The sequence below is a fragment of the Talpa europaea genome (assembly GCF_964194135.1).
Source record: "Talpa europaea genome assembly, chromosome: 2".
Lineage (NCBI taxonomy): Eukaryota > Metazoa > Chordata > Mammalia > Eulipotyphla > Talpidae > Talpa > Talpa europaea.
The window spans coordinates 134,150,365-134,169,355 of NC_140068.1; the positions used below are offsets into that span (position 1 = coordinate 134,150,365).

The 18,991-nt window shown below is 39.4% G+C and overlaps 2 protein-coding genes across 2 annotated transcripts; both read right to left on the bottom strand.

The window, feature by feature from the left end:
* Nucleotides 1-379: 379 nt before the first annotated feature.
* LOC311167470 (putative olfactory receptor 2B8) lies at nucleotides 380-1,318 on the bottom strand (the record flags this gene model as incomplete). The annotated part of the gene is made up of 1 exon (XM_084228490.1): nucleotides 380-1,318. One exon carries the CDS (start codon nucleotides 1,316-1,318, stop codon nucleotides 380-382), a length of 939 nt encoding a protein of 312 aa, XP_084084616.1.
* A 16,165-nt stretch (nucleotides 1,319-17,483) lies between these two features.
* LOC311167465 (putative olfactory receptor 2B8) lies at nucleotides 17,484-18,437 on the bottom strand (the record flags this gene model as incomplete). The annotated part of the gene is made up of 1 exon (XM_084228485.1): nucleotides 17,484-18,437. One exon carries the CDS (start codon nucleotides 18,435-18,437, stop codon nucleotides 17,484-17,486), a length of 954 nt encoding a protein of 317 aa, XP_084084611.1.
* Between the last annotated feature and the right edge of the window lie 554 nt (nucleotides 18,438-18,991).

Consider the following 18,991-nt stretch of genomic DNA (forward strand, 5'->3'; position numbering starts at 1 on the left):
AGCTAGAACAGGCTAACATATTAAAATTCCTTACAGTATTTGAGTTGTTCATTTTCTTATTCTGGCTATACCATCATGACAGATACTTAAAAGTCTATTTGCAAGTAGAATGGAGTAATGTTCCAAAATAGGTTATAAATAAAATTTATGAAGCATTTTAAAATAATGAAACAGTGTTAATGTTCTAGGAACAGGGTTTCAGAATCTCCAGAGGTTGGCATGAATTCATGACCTTAGAGTTTGAACTCTTTGTTTCCTAAGAGGACAGGGTAAGGAAATTTCCTATAGAACTGTCAGGGGAAACTGATGAGACATGAAGGACACACAGATCCTACAGGCACTGACAATCAAAGCCCTTCCAAGTGCCTTCCTCACACAGTCATCTGGAGCCATAGTCCTTCCAAAGCACTTTCTTCATTGCTTCCTTCATATCCTTATTCCTCAGAGTGTATATGAGGGGGTTCATCATGGGGGTAATGATGCCATAAAAGAGAGTCGTGAACTTGCCCTGATCACGAGAGTAGTTGTTGCTGGGCTGCAGATAAGCATAGATGGCTGTGCCATAGAACAGGGAGACCACCAGGAAGTGGGATCCACATGTCCCAAATGCTTTTCTCTGCCCAGACACTGACTTTATTCGCAAGATAGCCCTGACTATCCGACCATAAGAGAACATGATTAACGAAACAGGAATGAGAAGAATGACGACACTGACAAAGAACATCTCAGACTGAGTCTTAGTGATGTCAACACAGGCAAGCTTGAGCAAAGCAGGGATCTCACAAAGGAAGTGGTCTAATTTATTTCTCCCACAAAGTGGTAGGAGGAAGGTGAGCACTGTCTGCAATAACGAGTTGGAAAAACCAAAGGTCCATGAAGCAGAAGACATCAGGAAACAGAGACGGGGGTGCATGATCACAGTGTAGTGGAGGGGCCTGCAAACAGCTGCGTAGCGGTCAAATGCCATGACGCCCAAGAGGATGCATTCTGTGCACCCCAGGCCCAGAAAGATGTAGAGCTGAGCTACACACCCACCATAGGAGATAGATTTGTCTGCTCCACTGAGGTTCACCAGGAACTGTGGGATGACACTGGTAGTGTAGCACAGGTCCAGAAAGCTCAGGTTGGAAAGGAAAAAGTACATGGGGGTGTGAAGATTGGGGTCCACGTGAGATAATGCAATGATGGTTGTGTTTCCCAGCAAAGTGAAGCAATAGAAGATCAAAAGAACCACAAAGAGGACTAACTCCAGTTGCGGCCTGTCAGAGAAACCCAGTAAGATGAACCCAGTGAAAGAACTTCCATTTTTCTCTTCCATGCTGTGTTAGTACAAGTTTCCTGTGAAGACAAAGCATTCAGCAAATTTTAAAAGCTATCTAAAAAGATGCAACTGGGGTTTCGTATGCAACTATTTGAATACATGAAATTCATTATATTTGAGATATTTTACATCAGTTTTGTTTCATAAAATCAAAAAAAGTATGACATTTAATGATAAAAAATTAATAATAGACAATGCGTTTCCATCAATCATGGATATGAAAACTGTTTCAGAGTGAGACACATATGATAGAAAATGGAAATGATGGTAAAGCAAAGGATAGGATTAGAAAAAATAAGAAAGATGCTGACAGAGGCAGAGGTACTTTTAAATATGTATCCACAACTCTATACAACTATATTCACACATATCACACATGATATAAAATAATGCATAATAATCTTGAAATTCAGTCAAAATGAGGACTGTGTGACCCAGACTATACTTACTCAAAGGACTAAACTACACTCAAACTCCACTAACAGTGCTGCCTGTGCACAAGGAGGCGGTTTACTCTCCACTCCACCTACAGTCTTAATGTGTGAACACTGTCATGGTTCTTTTGAATGGTACTAAGTAAATGAATGCTCAATCAGAAAGAACCTAAAAATGGGCCTCCCCGGTGGCGCAGCAGTTGAGTGTTCGGCTGCAAAGCTGCCCGCAGCCTCTGCAGCACCAGTTAGATCCCCAGCTGCTGGGCGAGGGTCCCACGTGGCGTGCAGACCTCTCCTGCCGCCTGCTGCTCCCCTCAACAGTGTATTTCGTTAGTCTGCCTATTCTGTTCCCTGCTCTGGCTCTGGTGAATTCTCTCACCCTCCCATGCTTCTGACTGTACCCGGTGCTTGCATAAATAAATAAATCTTAAAAAAAAAATAAGAATGAAAGAGCCTAAAAATGCCAACATCCTTTCCATTATTTAACTCTTGCCCCAGAGATGTCCAAAATTAACATACCACGTTAAGAAGAACACCACAAATTCATTTGGCGTGCACAGTCATTTGGAATCAGAACTCTAAAAGCCAGTGGCCAACTCCTTCCCTTTCTGTTCTCTTGATTTCAATAGGGTGCAGGAAACTCCTGAAGAGATGTGCTTATACCCTGCCAACATTTTAATCAGGATAAACTTTTTTTTTAAAGTCATCCAATTGTGTAACCTAGGTATTAAGTGTAACATTTTAATTTTTTTTCTTAATATTTTTTTTTAAAGATTTATTTAGTTATACAAGAACTGGGGCACAGGTCAGAGGCACAGGAGGGTGAGAGAATTTACCAGAGAGAGCGGGGAGCAGAACAGGCAGACTGACCCAAGACACTGCTGAGGGGAGTAGCAGGGGAGACAGGAGAGGTCTGCCATGCCATGTAGGTTTCTCCCTGGCCAGCCGGGAATCAAACGCACGCTGCAAAGGCTGTGGACAACTTCACAGTGCAGCACTCAACCCGCTGCACCACCGGGGAGGCCCTTCCTAAGATTTATTTATTTATGTATACAAGAACTGGGGTACAGGCCAGAGTGGGGGGTTGAGAGGATTCACCAGAGACAGCGTGGGGAGCAGAACAGGCAGATCCACTGAAATACACTACTGAGGGGAGCAGTGGACGAGACAGGAGAGGTTTACTGTGCCCTGTGGGTCACCTCCCTGGCCAGGGATGGAACTCATGCTACAGTGGCTGTGGATTGCTTCATAGTGCTGCATCTTAAACACTTGCGCCACCAGGGAGTCCCCTTAAGTGTAACATTTTAAATCACTACGTGTCCCTATATCAGCGCCAAGCCCCTGCAATAAATAATTAGATTACTGCACAGACATAGAAAGAGACACAGGTCAAAGTAAGAATAGGCCAAAGAGATGTCATGTAACACTGAAAGAAATACAAGGAAAGGATATTTCATTATTATAAATATTTAAGAAATTCATCCACATTATTCAATTTCATAAACACACCATTCTGGGGGCCTCCCTGGTGGCACAGGGGTTAAAGACACAGTGCTGTCAAGCTATCACCAGCCACTGTAGCATGAGTTCAATTCTAGGCTGCCAGGGAGCTGACCCACATGGCGCAGCAGACCTCTCCTGTTTCCCCACTGCTCCCCTCAGCAGTGTATTTCAGTCAGTCTGCCTGTTCTGCTCCCCACTCTGTCTCTGGTGAATCCTCTCACTCCCCACACCTCTGGCATGCACCCCAGTTCTTGCATGCAAAAATAAATAAATCTTTAAAACACACACATACACACACACAATTCTGGAGACCAACTTGAGGTGTTAGTTATATAGTGTTGCTAGCTCTAGAGGTAGTAGATGACTCTTTTTATCCAGCTATTTACTATTGTATATGTGCTCCACACACCCACAGAGTGACATCAGCAAATGAATAATTTAGTTCTACCATATTCAGATGGTTAGGATTTCAGTAATATTGTAATTCTTCTAAGAATTTATAAATCTGAATCAGATCTGGGTATCAATCCATTCATGTATAAAACAAAGTGACACAATATTGGCCAAAGTAAATGTTAATAAAACTTGAATGAGAGAAAATGAAGGTGAAATGAACAAAGAAGTTGTGATAAAGATGCTGGGAAGTATTTCTTTATCACTATGTAATTGTCTTCCTTCTCACAGAGGTTAATTGTAAGAAAAATAACAAAAACTGAAGTCTTTGGAAATATAAAAGCATATATAATAAAAATATAATATTTTACATAGGAAAAGGATTGCTAAACTAATCTAACTTTATACTTAATCTCAAAACAATAGTATGGAAGAGTAGTAGAGCCCACATACCTGGGCTCTACTATTTATTTAATTTAAAACTTTTTTCGCATTTATGTTTAAGTGTCCAAAACTTGATATGCTATTACAGTTAAAATATTAATACTGACTTTGCTTTTTTGGATGATAAGTTCTGTGGACTTCTAGTAAGTCCTGGACCTGGGACATGATGGTGAGGGAAATCAGACATGGGGGACTGTCATGTCCAGCATGCAGTAAATCTTTATTGTCTTAGTGCTCATTAAATACTACTTTAAGTACAGCAGGTGTAACATCAAGGCATACCATACAATGACAATACATATGAATGATTAGTCTACTTTCTTACTATTATCTATCTACTTCAGACAGTAAGGTACCAGGTGGTTAGTTCTCACGCACATAATCTTAGCACCCCCTAGCTAGAACTTGGGAAGTTTGCTCATTATTTTTGTTACTCTAAGACTGTGGAGATGTAGAGGCCTGACTCCACACAGGTCACATTCCGGGCACTCAACACCAGGTCCTGTCAGTCAGAGGTTTTCCTCTAAGGCGCATGTGTTTTCACATGCCTTAGGCACTCAGATCAAGGCCCTTCTGCTCATTGCGTGGGGACTCTCCCAACAATGTTCTAAAATTTACATGCATTATCTGAACTAACATCACAAAAAAGAATTTTGAAATGTATTACCTACTCCTTTTCAAAGATGAAGAAACCGATTAAAGTGATTATACAGCTAGCCCATATCATTATACTCCTGAGGACATAACACAAACTCAGGACACGTTAATGTCAAAGTACATGCTTTTAACCAACATATTGTTTTATTGTCAGTACAGGAATATTTAAAATTAATCATCACAAATGGAAAAAAAAAAAGCACTTCTTTCTTTTCTTTTAATGATGTGAACTGTGGTATCCACCAAAAATTATGTGCAAAAACTTCATAACAGAATTATAAATGTACAAAAGACAGTCTATAAATTTGTAACAATAGGGCCTCCCCGGTGGCGCAGCAGGTTGAGCGCAGCGCTGTGAGGCTGTCTATAGCCTCTGCAGTGCGGGTTCAATTCCCAGCTGGCCAGGGAGATACCCACATGGCATGGCAGACCCCTCCTGTCTCGCCCACTGCTCCCCTCAGCAGTGCTTTTGGTCTGTCTGCCTGTTCTGTTCCCCGCTCTGTCTCTGGTGAATCCTCTCACCCTCCTGTGCCTCTCGCCTGTAACCCAGCTCTTATATAAATAAATAAATCTTTTTAAAAAATTAAAAATAGATTTGTAACAATAGGATATATCCCTTGAGTAACACCTACTCAGAACCAAATAAAAACAAAGTAGTTCAGCTCATACACACACAAATATTGATACACTCTTCTGAAATCACCAAATACTTTGATGTACCTAACAAACAAAATCATTCACAAAAGTGAAGGAGGGGAAAAAATTACATGCTTACTCATCCAAGGAAAACACCAAGTTAATAACACACTGCTACAACAAAAGAATGTTATATTTTAACATCATCATATCAACAAGGACCAAGGAGGCAGGTGATAAAATATAAAACACTTAGGAGGTGAAGTTGTATAAATATTTGCTGACTTACAGGAGATGGACATTAAAAATAATGCTGAATGTCTATCTGAGAAGTATGAAATATATATGATTTTAGGTTGAAAAACAAAATATCAGGCAATAAGACACCAGCTTGTCAGAATAAGAATGTGATTGTGACAACAATGTAAGATGTTACCTCAATTTTTAAAAAAAAGATTAAAAAATTAAAAACCAAAGGAATTCCTTGCAAACAAGCAAAAAAAACATGTAGTCCTGTACCCCGGTTCTTGTATAAATAAATCTTTTTTTAAAAAAAAGTAATTGAATAGTTAAAATGTTAAAAACTGTACCTAAAACTAAACATGACATTCTTGTAACATTCATCCTCAAAGAAGAATATTTGGGAAATGACATCTAAAAGAATAAATTTCTACACTAATAAAGAGAACTGACATCAAATAAAAGAACTTTCATAAAAGAAAATGCTTACTACTCACACGTCAGAGGCAGTAATTTGAAACTAATTGTACAATAATGACCCATAATATACCTCTAACATTTGACTAGAAGAACAAATATTTCAATATAAACAAGATTTTTCAGACAAGACTTCTTAAAATAATGTCTATATTTAAGATATTACAAAATATACTTAATTTTCTGATATATTTAATATACAGATAGCTCTGTCGGGTTCCTGAATGAATCCAGAAAAAATGGAGAAATATCTAAAGCCTCAACGGTGTAACAGAATTGTCATTACTTTAATAATGCTTATCTTACAGATCTATGTTAGGCCATCCCTGAGAACAAGGACAGTGATTTTCAACAAGTTATTTGCAAGAAGAGAATGAAAAAGGAATTTCAATGCATGTTGTTACTGAGGAGATCCTCACAGGCAAGGCCATTAGAGAAGAAAAGTAAGCAGACAGTTATGTGCTCTCTACCAGAACCAGAACACAGCATGGCCAGGAGCAGACTGTTCAACAGAGCTGTCAGCGAGAGTAGAAACAATCTTCACCACTAAAGCAGTAAGTATTCACACATTGCTCTCTGAACATTTACAGTGTGGCCATCAAGCAGCTGAATTTTATATTCCGATTTTAATTCACATAAACTTAAGGAGCTGCATGAGGCCGTCCACACTGTACTGGGCAGCATGGCGGTGGAGAGAGGATGGCAGCAGATTCAGACCCAGCTGAGGCAGAGGCGGCCTTCTGTGTATCCCAGGAGGCCTCATTGGCTGTGGCTTCCCAGCAGCTTCCAGACATCTATCACTGAGACTTTGCACCCAGCACCAATACTCAGAACAGTAGGGTTGGATGGGTGAAACGGGGAGCAAAGATCTGAGAGGGGAGCCAAGAGCACCCACACTAAACAGTCTGATCACAAACCTGGGCAAGAATGGGAGGATGTGTGTAATGTACACTCCACATCACATCCATGCAATCCCATAAAAATGTTATCATTTGCTTAATTCACCAATCAATTATAACTTACATCATATTTAATCTTCCTACTTTATTCCTCATCAAATTAGTACTTTTACTCAGTGGAAGCTGCATCACATCTCATTAGGAATAAATTAAAAACAAAGATGCACTGGCACACTATTCACAAAAAGGAGCTTCCTTGTTGTAGCATCAAACCTAGTATTATGAAGAGTTTATTAATATTTCAAGTTTTTTTGTGCCTCCTTAAGGGAAAAATGAACATTTAAAAACCAGAGAGAATGACAATTCCAAGACAAGAACAAATATTGACAAAACCACAGAAAGTAAGGAGACAAAGGGAAAGAACAGAAGTATTCATCTATCATCTAGTACTTAGACTTTTTACATTAAGACATATATTGGGGCCTCTCTGGTGGTGCAGGGGTTAAAATATCAGCATTCTGAAGCTATCTGCAGCCAGAGAACTAACCCACATGGTGCAGCAGACCTCTCCTATCTCACCCGCTGCTCCCCTCAGCAGTGTATTTAGTCAATCTGCCTGTTCTGTTCCCCACTCTGTCTCTGGTGAATCCTCTCACCCCCCACACCTCTGGTCTGTACCCCAGCTCTTGTATGCATACACTCCACTCAGTTCTTATATCCATAAATAAATAAAAATAAATCCTTAAAAAAAAAAAAAGACATATACTGGTAGTTAACTCCCTAGAACTCCCAATTACCCTCTCTTCTATTATACCTAAATATGCTGTAATTAATTATCAAATGTGCATACTGAGGTGTAAGAAATGAACTAGAATAGAATGAAATGTCCAGATAAAATTGTTGGTTCCTAAAATGAACAAATAAATTTAGCTGTGCTATTTGGTGAATTTCTGTACATTCTTCCTTTTGCCACCTGACATATATGAAAACAATCTGGGGTTTTGTTTCAAGAACAATTTCTACTGAACATAAATTTGCCTATTCCTAAAGCAACTGAGACCAAGTTCCATTCCATTCACCTTTACTCACCTGCTCTGTGTGCCTAAGCTCATCCCCCTACCTCATTTCCAAGTTACACCTTTTAATGAGTGTGGGGTTTTGCTGCTTGGCTAGCAAATCAGAAGCAGGTTCAGTGCAGTGAGTGAGAGGCTGACGACCAGCTTTGGATTACGCAGAAACATTTCTTTTAGCAAGAAGATGCTTTCTCATGATGACCTCACATATCTTCAAGTGGCAGTAGGATCTGCCTCCCACCTCTGGTGTGAGAGGTAAAGGCAGGCAGTTTCCAGGGCTACTACAATTTCCTGAACCCAATGAACTGGCTAATTGACAGAGTTCCTCCTGGAAAACAGGAAGAAGTACTGTGAAACTCCCTATGACTGAGCTGCGTGGAGACCAGACCTGCTTACCTGGCGGAAGTCTCTGGGGCTGCATCTTCTATACTGTTAATTAGCTGATATCACCGAGCTGTCCAGAGTAACAATCCTCAGGGAAAATGAATATGGAGTAGAATGCCAGACAATTGCCAATCTGTCTCTTCTGTAATTTCACACATTGGACAGAGAACAGTTAACTCCCTAGAACTCCCAATTACTCTCTCTTCTAGAATAATTTAGATGTTAGAAGAAATTTATGAATTTTTCTCACACTTTCAAAATCATCTTTACATTTAATGACATAAACAAATATTCATTACTTTAACTATTAACATGTGACTTGAACACAAGACCTGAAACTGTAAAACTCCTAGACAACAACATAGGGGAAAACTTCCTGTTATTAATCTTGGTAATGATACACGGATATGATGGCAAAGACACAGCAACAAAAGCAAAAATTAATAACTGGGACTACATGATTATAAAGCTTCTACAGAGCTAAAGAAACAAACAACAAAATGAAAAGTCAACCAATAAATTGGGAAAAAATATTCACAAACTATCTATCTAAAAAAGTGCTATATCCAAAATACATAAGGAATTCATACAACTCAATAACATAGTAACAAACAATCCCATCTTTACTTTTTTTCCAAATTATGCTTATTAAGTTAACGACCCCATTTTTTAAAAGGCGAGGGAACTGACATTTTCCAAAGAAGACAAACAAATGGCCAAGAGATACTTGAAAAGGTTCTCTACATCACAATCACAGGGGAAATGTAAATCATAACCACAGTTGGGCCTCATGAACACCTGCTATAATGCTGTCATCAAAAAGACAAAAGAGGGCCTCCCCTGGTGACCCAGCAGTTGAGGGCTGGGCTGCGAAGCTGCCTGTAGCCTCTGCAGCACTGGTTCAATCCCCGGCCGACACGGGAGAGGGTCCCAAATAGTGCGCAGACCTCACCTCCGCGCCCGCCGCTCCCCTCAGCAGTGTATTTCAGTCCATCTGCCTGTTCTGTTCCCTGCTCTGGCTCTGGTGAATTCTCTCACCCTCCCACACTTATGACTGTACCCAGTGCTTGTATAAACAAATAAATAAATCTTTAAAAAAAAAAAAGACAAAAGATAGCAAGAGTTGTGAGAATGGCCCATATTGTGAAGACCAGACAGTAAGTGTTGACAAGCATGTGAAGAAAAGGGACCCCTCCTATACTGCTGGTGGGAATGCAGACTGGTCCAGCCTTTATGGAAAGCAGTATTAGGTGTTTCAGAACAATTAAAATCGATCCATCATTCAAGCCAATAACTCCACTCCTGGACATCTACCCAAAAAATTCAAAAACATTAATTTGAAAGGAAACTTGTAACACAGGTTTATTGCAGTGCTATTTACTATAGCCAAATTATAGAAATCATTTAAGTATCCCAGGAGAGATGACTGGATCAAGAAGGTACGGTATATATACACAATGGAATATTACTCACCACTCAATAAACGATAAACTCATGCCATTTGTGGCAACATACATTGAGCTGGAAGGGATAATGCTAAGTGATATAAGTCAGAGGAGAAGGATAAATAATGGATGGTGTTACCAATATGTGGAATACAGAGTAACTAAACTAAGGGTGAGATAAAGACAAGCTTAAAAATGAAACACTGGAAGCTGATTACAGAACTGAAGTAACCAGAGTGGGAAGAGGTGAGAAGAGACAAGAATATAGAGGGAAGGAAGCAGAATGGACTACAGTGGTGGACTATGGGTGATTTGGTTGTGGGTGCATTATGGTAGTATTACCCAATAGGAGTATTCAAATATTATCTCAATTAAAAATTGGGTTTTGCACTACGTGATTTGCACATCAAAGACATCTTTACAGACACATCACCCAAAGCAGTGATAGTGAAGGCAAAGATAAACAGCTGGGACTACATCAAATTAAAGAGCTTTTGCACAGCAAAAGAGACAATAACAAAAACAAAGAGAAACCCCACCAACTGGGAGAACATTTTTGCACCCAACACTAATGATAAAGGACTGATCACAAAAATCTGCAAAGAGCTGATGAGACTCAACAACAACAAAGAAAATAATCCAGTCAAAAAATGGGCAGAAGAGCTAAAAAGAAACTTCTCTGAAGAGGAAATGCAAATGGCCAACAGGCATATGAAAAAATGTTCAACATCACTTGTCATCAGGGAAATGCAAGTCAAAACTACCATGAGATACCATCTTACACCAGTGAGAATGGCACATATTAAAAAAACTAGCAACAACAAATGTTGGCGAGGGTGTGGAGAAAAAGGAACTCTTCTGCACTGTTGGTGGGAGTGCAAACTGGTCCAACCACTATGGAGAGCTGTGTGGAGATTTCTGGACCTACTAAACATAGAGCTCCCATATGATCCAGCAATTCCACTCCTAGGTATTTACCCAAAGGACACAGAAACATCAATTCCAAAGAACACCTGCACCCCTATGTTTATAGCAGCACTGTTTACAATAGCTAAGCTTTGGAAACAACCCAAATGCCCAAAAATAGATGACTGGATCAAGAAGATGTGGTACATATATACCATGGAATATTACTCAGCATTCAAAAAAGATAAACACATGCAATTTGCAGCAACATGGATGGCGCTGGAAGGGATCATGCTCAGCGAAATAAGCCAAAAAGAAAAAGAAAAATACCGGATGGTCTCACTCATAGCAGGAATCTAGAAAACTTAAATAAGGGACCAGGAAAATGAATATAAGAAAGTGAAAATCAAAATCAACAAAAAACTATGAACCAGAGACACTTTTAGGGGGGCGGGGGCGGGAGGGGAGGGATTGGGGTCAGAATGGGGGGGCTGTAATTGTATGGGGAATATAACAATAAAATTTAAAAAAAAAAAAGAAACATAATAAAGAGAAAGAGCTATCCTAACACAGAATAAGACAATGTAGAGTGTCAGGGAGGTAGTCACTAAAGAGGTGATATGTCAGCCAAGTCATTAAAAAAAGGTAAAAAAAAAATAATAAAAAAAAAATAAATAAATAAAAATTGGGTTTTGAAATAAATAGAATAAAATTAAATCTACTCTTCTATAAAAAAAAGAATTGTTGGAGATATGGAGTAAAGGGAACTCTTATGTTGTAGGTGGAAATATAAATTGGAAAACACTATGGAACTTCCTCAAATATATTAAAAAGAGAACCTCTACATTATGCAGCAATCCCATTTCTGGGCAAATATCAAAAGGAAATAAATCAAAATATCAAAGATATATTCATTTCCACATTCACTGCAACATTATTCACAATAGCCAAGATATGGAAACAATTATATCTATCATTGGAAAAACATAGATGATATAAAAGAAGGAAACTGCCATTTGCAAAAACATGGATAGACCTTGAGGGCATGCTAAAGATGATACAATATTGGTCAACACACACCCTTTAAATTCATTAAAAAAGAACTCCCATTCCCACAGATAAACTAACAAAGTTTTCAAGGGATTCTTGCAAGACTGTTTAACAGTTTCTAAATGCTTGAAGGGGAAATTTTAAAGTACTTGGTAAGTACTTTTTTGACCTGCTAACCAAGAATCAGGGCGGGCTCCTGAGAAAAGCTTTGACAAGGGACGGTACCTGCCACTGACCATGAGGATCATTATGTGTGTCCAGGATGCATGATAGAGACAAAGCCACAGGCACAACTGAGCAGTTTCACTCTCAAAAGAGGTTAAAACTGCTCCAGAAATAGTTCACTAATCAGAAGAACTTGCAGTTTTGAAAGACCTCATAATTTTCATTCCATTCAGAATGGGGAAATATAAATATGCATACAAATATAAATATAAATATTTCATTCTGAATGGGGAAATACTCAGAATAGGGAAATATAAATCAATAGAATTGATATAAGTCAATAGAATTGATTTTTTAAAGGAGCAAATGTGTCCAGATCCTCAGTTTATCTCAGAGACACCATCCCTGATCTTTTCCTCTACTTCTGCATTTTTGCATGTAATGAGTCTACCTTCCAGCGAACCACATTTCCAAGACATTTCTGGACGAAGCAGGACCCAAAAAAGCAGGTCAGGTTTGAAGCTGTCACAATACGAAAAAGATGGAAGGAAGCTTCCAGTTACATTACAAGCAATAGTCACATCACAAGTCACCACGTGAGGCTTAAACATACATAACCATGAAGATGCATCCCTGAAATTTATATAGTTGTATATATCAATGATAATAAAAATTTTAAAATTAAAAAAAAGTCACCTGCACAGGAGAGAGTTGACAAGGATGAGTAACCTATTCCTCCTCCCCCGTGAGCTTGGTCAGAACAGAACTTGGCAAGCGTAACTGCTGAAATATGTGAACTAGGCCAGAGAACCTTACAAGGGCTGCTACATACTGATTACTGATCGAGCAGTGTTTTGAGCAGGATCTGTTTAGGCATAGCAAATCTGAAGTATAATATATAGACTACAGGATACAGGCAATACTGCTAAAGAATAAAAAAGGTAAGTTAAAAAGATAGTGACCACATATAAACTGAAAAATCCCAAGCATCTAAGTACTGACTGGTTCCACATAAGTCTTTGCCCCATTTTTTAAAAGATAAGAAATCATTCCAGTGCTGAGAGGGAGAGAGGAACCGTGTCTGACCAGTTTGGGGTCAAAGATATTGCATATGTGTGCTTATTATCCTTTGCTAACTGGGAGTAAATCATGTTCTGGTTAAGATTCTGCCTCAAATTACTTGTATTCAACATCACTGAGACAGAATCTTAACCAGCACATGACTTACTCCCAGTTTTATAGCAGCACTATTTACAATAGCTAAGCTATGGAAGCAACCCAAATGCCCAAAAATAGATGACTGGATCAAGAAGATGTGGTACATATACACAATGGAATATTACTCAGCAATCAAAAAAGATAAACACATGCAGTTTGCAGCAACATGGACGGAGCTAGAAGGGATCATGCTCAGCGAAACAAGTCAGAAAGAAAAAGAAAATACAGGATGGTCTCACTCATAGCAGGAATTTAGAAAACGTAAATGAGAGACCAGGAAAAGGACTAATCAATACAAAGTAAAAATCAAAATCAACAAGCAACTATAAACCAGAGACACACTACGGGGCGGGGGGGGGGGGGAGTGGGAGGGGCAGAGAAAGGAAGGACTACAGTCAAAATAAGGGGGGGGGGTGCAATTGTATGGGGAATATAACCAAAATGAAAATGCATACATTGTGCAAAGATGAAAAAAGATGTAAGAATTATATAAAATAAAATATTTAAATAAAAAAAAATTCTGTCTCATATCAGTCTACCACATTTTGAGTCTGTTCACTCAAAAGCTGAGTCAATGGTGTATGCCCATGGGTCCTCAGAGGGCAAAGGGATGGAAGGACCCATGAATTGTTGAGGGCCTAAGGATAGCACAGAAATCTAGATATTGAAAAATTTAGCCAAGCCAGTCCACAGTTGTGGGTGAAAAATCAAAAGGAAACAGGTCAAATATTTTTGGTAGATTTTACACAGCACTCAATCTTTTAAACAAAGAGAGGGGGGAGAATTTCTGGACCCTGTTTAAAACATGTTACAGGGGCCTCCCTGGTGGCTCAAGGGTTAAGAAGCAACCTATGAAGCTGTCCGCAGCCACTGCAGCACGAGTTCAATTCCCAGCCAGCCAGGGAGCAACCCACATGGCGCAGCAGACTTTTCCTGCTGCTCCCCTCAGCAGTGTATTTCAGTCAGTCTGCCTGTTCTGTTCCCCACTCTGTCTGTAGTGAGTCCTCTCACCTCCCCACCCCCACATCTCTGGCCTGTACCCCAGCTCTTGTACGCATAAATAAATAAATCTTTAAAAAATAAATAAAACATGTTATAGGATAATACTGAACTTACTGGATTTGGTTTGTTTTTTTTTTTTAAAGATTTGATTTATTTATACAAGCACTGGGTACAGTCAGAAGCACAGGAGGGTGAGAGAATTCACCAGAGCCAGAGAGGGGAACAGAACAGGCAGACTGACGAAATATACTGCTGAGGGGAGCAGCGGGCGTGGCAGGATAGGTCTGTCGCACCATGTGGGACCCTCACTGGCAGCCAGGGATCGAACAGGCACTGCAGAGGCTGCGGGTTGCTTCACAGCTCAGCGCTCAACCACTGCGCCACCAGGGGAGACCCAGGATATGGTTTCTTTAAAAAAAAAAAAAGATTCATGCATACAAGAACTGGGGTACAGGCCAGAGATGTAGGGGGGTGAGAGGATTCACCAGAGACAGAGTGGTGAACAGAACAGGCAGATCTACTGAGATACACTGCTGAGGGGAACAGTGGGGAGACAGGAGAGGTCTGCTGCACCTTGTGGGTTAGCTCCCTGGCCAGGGATCGAACTCGTGCTGCAGTGGCTGAGGATAGCTTGATAGTGCTGAGAATTTAACCCCTTGTGCCACCAGGGAGGTCCAGGGTGTGGTTTCTAAAGAGGTTTTATTTTAATGGGGCTCAGAGCCCTTTATTTTCTGTAATTTATTTCCAAGCACTTATACCCAAATAATATAAACATTCCATTTCCAATAAATTGCTTCTATCTTTTTAGTGGCAGTATTTTTTTGGCTCTGAAGAGCAGAGTAGAGCTGTCTTTGCTCAGCCACATGAGGCTCAGTGACTTCATGAGAACTTGAGCTTTTCGGCAACAAAAAAGTTCATTTTATGGGTGTTTTTAATGACAATCCATGGTGTTACTGGATTAAAATAGAGTGGGAAATTTGTCTCCTTTGGGAGTAACAGTATTCCAAAACCTTTTATACTGGTATGCATTAAACATCACTATAATGTCAAAATATGTTATCCCTAGTGCCGATGTTAAGTGTGAACACCGTGATTCTGTGAGGGGTATAGGTAGAAACTGGACCACGTGTATAAGTGGTTTTAGTGTCACCTCCACCTTGCCAAACACTGCTCCTGTGACAAGAACACTTGACATGATCAGCTGAGTAAGTTCAATACCCAAGAGGATATAGATTACCAATTGTTATGCTTATGTCTTTACTCAAACACACAAGATATTTACCTACCTGTGGTCCATGCTGGGGAAATCTACGTTTATATAAACATTTCTGTGATTGAGTTATTAATTTCAAGCTTTAATGTCCATGGAAATACACTTTTCATGACAATAAACATCTATGAAATCCAGGATCCACACCACAAAATAAACGTATGCTGGAAACCGAGCTTGAATCTAAGAGCTAGAGTTTCAGATTCAACTTTTTTGGGATGTTTATGTTTATTGCTCATAATTCAGAACTGTGTCACAGTTATTTTATGAGACAGATATTTGTAAAATTCAAAATTACAGAGATTTTTAAAATATAATCTGTACTTCATTTATTCTTTAAATTTCTTCCTGGAAGGAAAGGAAAATAATACTGACTTGCACTATTGTCATAGAACTGTAAACGATGTATATCAAATGCCCGGAACATGGAGTTGGCTGGTCTTGGATCCGTGGCAATTCTCATGATAATAAATATCAAAGGTCTCGTGGCCTGGTGGGGAGAAATGTCATCCAAAGAAATATCTCAAAGTTTTGTATAACTTTTAATTTTGAATTATATTGTTGGTATTTTGATGCGGGTTGCAATAAATTATATATCATTGTAGGTAGAATAGCCATTTTGACTATATTCTCTCCATCCATGGTAACTTCTTATGTGACAGTGTGACAGTGACAGTGACTCCTTATGTCACTAAGTTCTTTAATAATGTTTTATAGTTCTCACTCTGAAAGTCCTTTACTTCCTTAGTTAGGTTAAATAAATAAATGAAATTTCCTTGTGGAGAATCTGAGTAAGCTTCCATTCAAAAAAGGGCTTCCTGGATTTAAGGGTCCATATATTTCAAAATATCACTGAATTCAAATTGTATAGGGCCAGATGTGAGATACAAAGGCCCTGACCAATTGATGCCTAAGTCAAAGAATTTAAAAAATAGTATGAAGAAAGCAGTCTAAACGTATTTTACCTTTTGAAACTTTGGCTGTATTACTGTTGATGAAATGTGCAGAATATAATTTAGGACTTCAATCATGTATTTTCAGACATGATAACGATTTGAAAAAGGCTAACAATTTCTCCTAAACGTAAATAATTCATAAACCTGACATGGTGTCTCCCTGGCTACATGCAAAATTATATGTAAGCTCAACCCATGTAACTGCAGCTAAGGGCTGCCATCCCCTGTGAACACAGCCCACCCCACCCCAGTAACTGCTGGGCACAGTCCTGAAACAAGTGTCACATTATATGGCTGCCACAATGGTGAGATCAGAGTTGGATTAATCTATGACTGGTTTTATCAGCAGTTACCACCCCAGTAACTGCTGGGCACAGTCCTGAAACAAGTGTCACATTATATGGCTGCCACAATGGTGAGATCAGAGTTGGATTAATCTATGACTGGTTTTATCAGGATTGGTTTTTAGCAAGGTCTTATCAGAGATTTCAGCTGTTTTTTTGTTTTGTTTTGTTTTGTTTTGTTTTGTTTTGTTTTGTTTACAACAGAATCATCACCTAATTCTGTGAAAAATCTCTGATACAGTTCAACCCATGGATCATGATTAAAAAGCAAGATATACCTCTAGCAATTGATAGAAAATGCTAAAATGTTACTACTTACAGTGTTTCTGTGGTTCACTTTCACATATTAGCTATATTTTTGAGGTATATACATAAATATCTTCTTGCAAGGACATATGAAATGATACCAAATAGAAGTATAAATAAGAAAAACTTGTGGCGCACTGAAATATGAGTATAATGTAGATGCCCTAGGAACAGGGTATCAGTATACCAGGAGGCTGGAATGACTTCATGACCTTAGAGTTTGAATTCTCACTTTGCTAAGAAGACAGGGTAAAGAAATTGCCTTGAGAACTGTCAGGGGAAACTCTGATATATGAGGGACACACAGATCCTACAGGCACTGACAATCACAGTCCCTCCATTCAAGTCTTCCTTACACAGTCATCTGGAGCCATAGTCCTTCGAAAGCACCCTCTTCACTGCTCCCTTCACATCCTTGTTCCGCAGAGTATATATGAGTGGGTTCATCATGGGGGTTATAACGCCATAAAAGAGAGTTGTGAACTTGCCCTGATCCTGAGAGTAGTTATTGGTGGGCTGCAGATAAGCATACATGGCTGTGCCGTAGAACAGGGAGACCACCAGGAAGTGGGATCCACATGTCCCAAATGCTTTTCTCTGCCCAGACACTGACTTTATCCGCAAGATAGCCCTGACTATCCGACCATAAGAGAACATGATTAACGAAACAGGAATGAGAAGAATGACGACACTGACAAAGAACATCTCAGACTGGGTCTTAGTGATGTCAACACAGGCAAGCTTGAGCAAAGCAGGGATCTCACAAAGGAAGTGGTCTAATTTATTTCTCCCACAAAGTGGTAGGAGGAAGGTGAGCACTGTCTGCAATAACGAGTTGGAAAAACCAAAGGTCCATGAAGCAGAAGACATCAGGAAACAGAGACGGGGGTGCATGATCACAGTGTAGTGGAGGGGCCTGCAAACAGCTGCGTAGCGGTCAAATGCCATGACGCCCAAGAGGATGCATTCTGTGCACCCCAGGCCCAGAGAAATGTAGAGCTGAGCTACACACCCACCATAGGAGATAGATTTGTCTGCTCCGCTGAGGTTCACCAGGAACTGTGGGACGACACTGGTAGTGTAGCACAGGTCCAGAAAGCTCAGGTTGGAGAGGAAAAAGTACATGGGGGTGTGAAGATTGGGGTCCAGGTGAGATAATGCAATGATGGTTGTGTTTCCCAGCAAAGTGAAGCTATAGAAGATTAAAAGAATCACAAAGAGGACTAACTCCAGTTGCGGCCTGTCAGAGAAACCCAGTAGGATGAACCCAGTGAAAGAACTTCCATTTTTCTCTTCTATCCTTTGGCAGCACATTTCCTACTAAGATAAAGCATTTTACCATTTTTAAGATGATTTCAAAAAAAAATAACAGGTGACTAATCTATCATGGTCAACATTATAGTGCCAAGGTTTTATATGCAACTTTTTGAATTAATGACTTAACTCATCTAGATCTATAATATCACAAAAAGTATTATCTTTGGTATTTAATAAAACAAAAATTAAATAATGGACAATGTGTTCACACCAGCCACAGGCATGAAAGATCTGTTTCAGATTTTGTTTAGAATATAAATTTCTACATGAATTTATCTGCTTTAGCATAATGGAAATGAGGGGGGAAGTATAGAATAGTGTCAGAAAAAATAAGAGAGCTGCAGAGGGAGAGGTAATTTTAAATATGTATCTCATAATTCTACACAATTGGATTTGCACATCACATGCCATAAAAATAATACAAGACAATCTCTATACTCAGTCAAAATTAAAAATGTATGACCTAGCATACACTTCCACAAAAAACTAAATTACACTCAAAGTACCACTAACAGGACTGTCTATGCACAGTTTTGGCAGTTTTGTGCTCT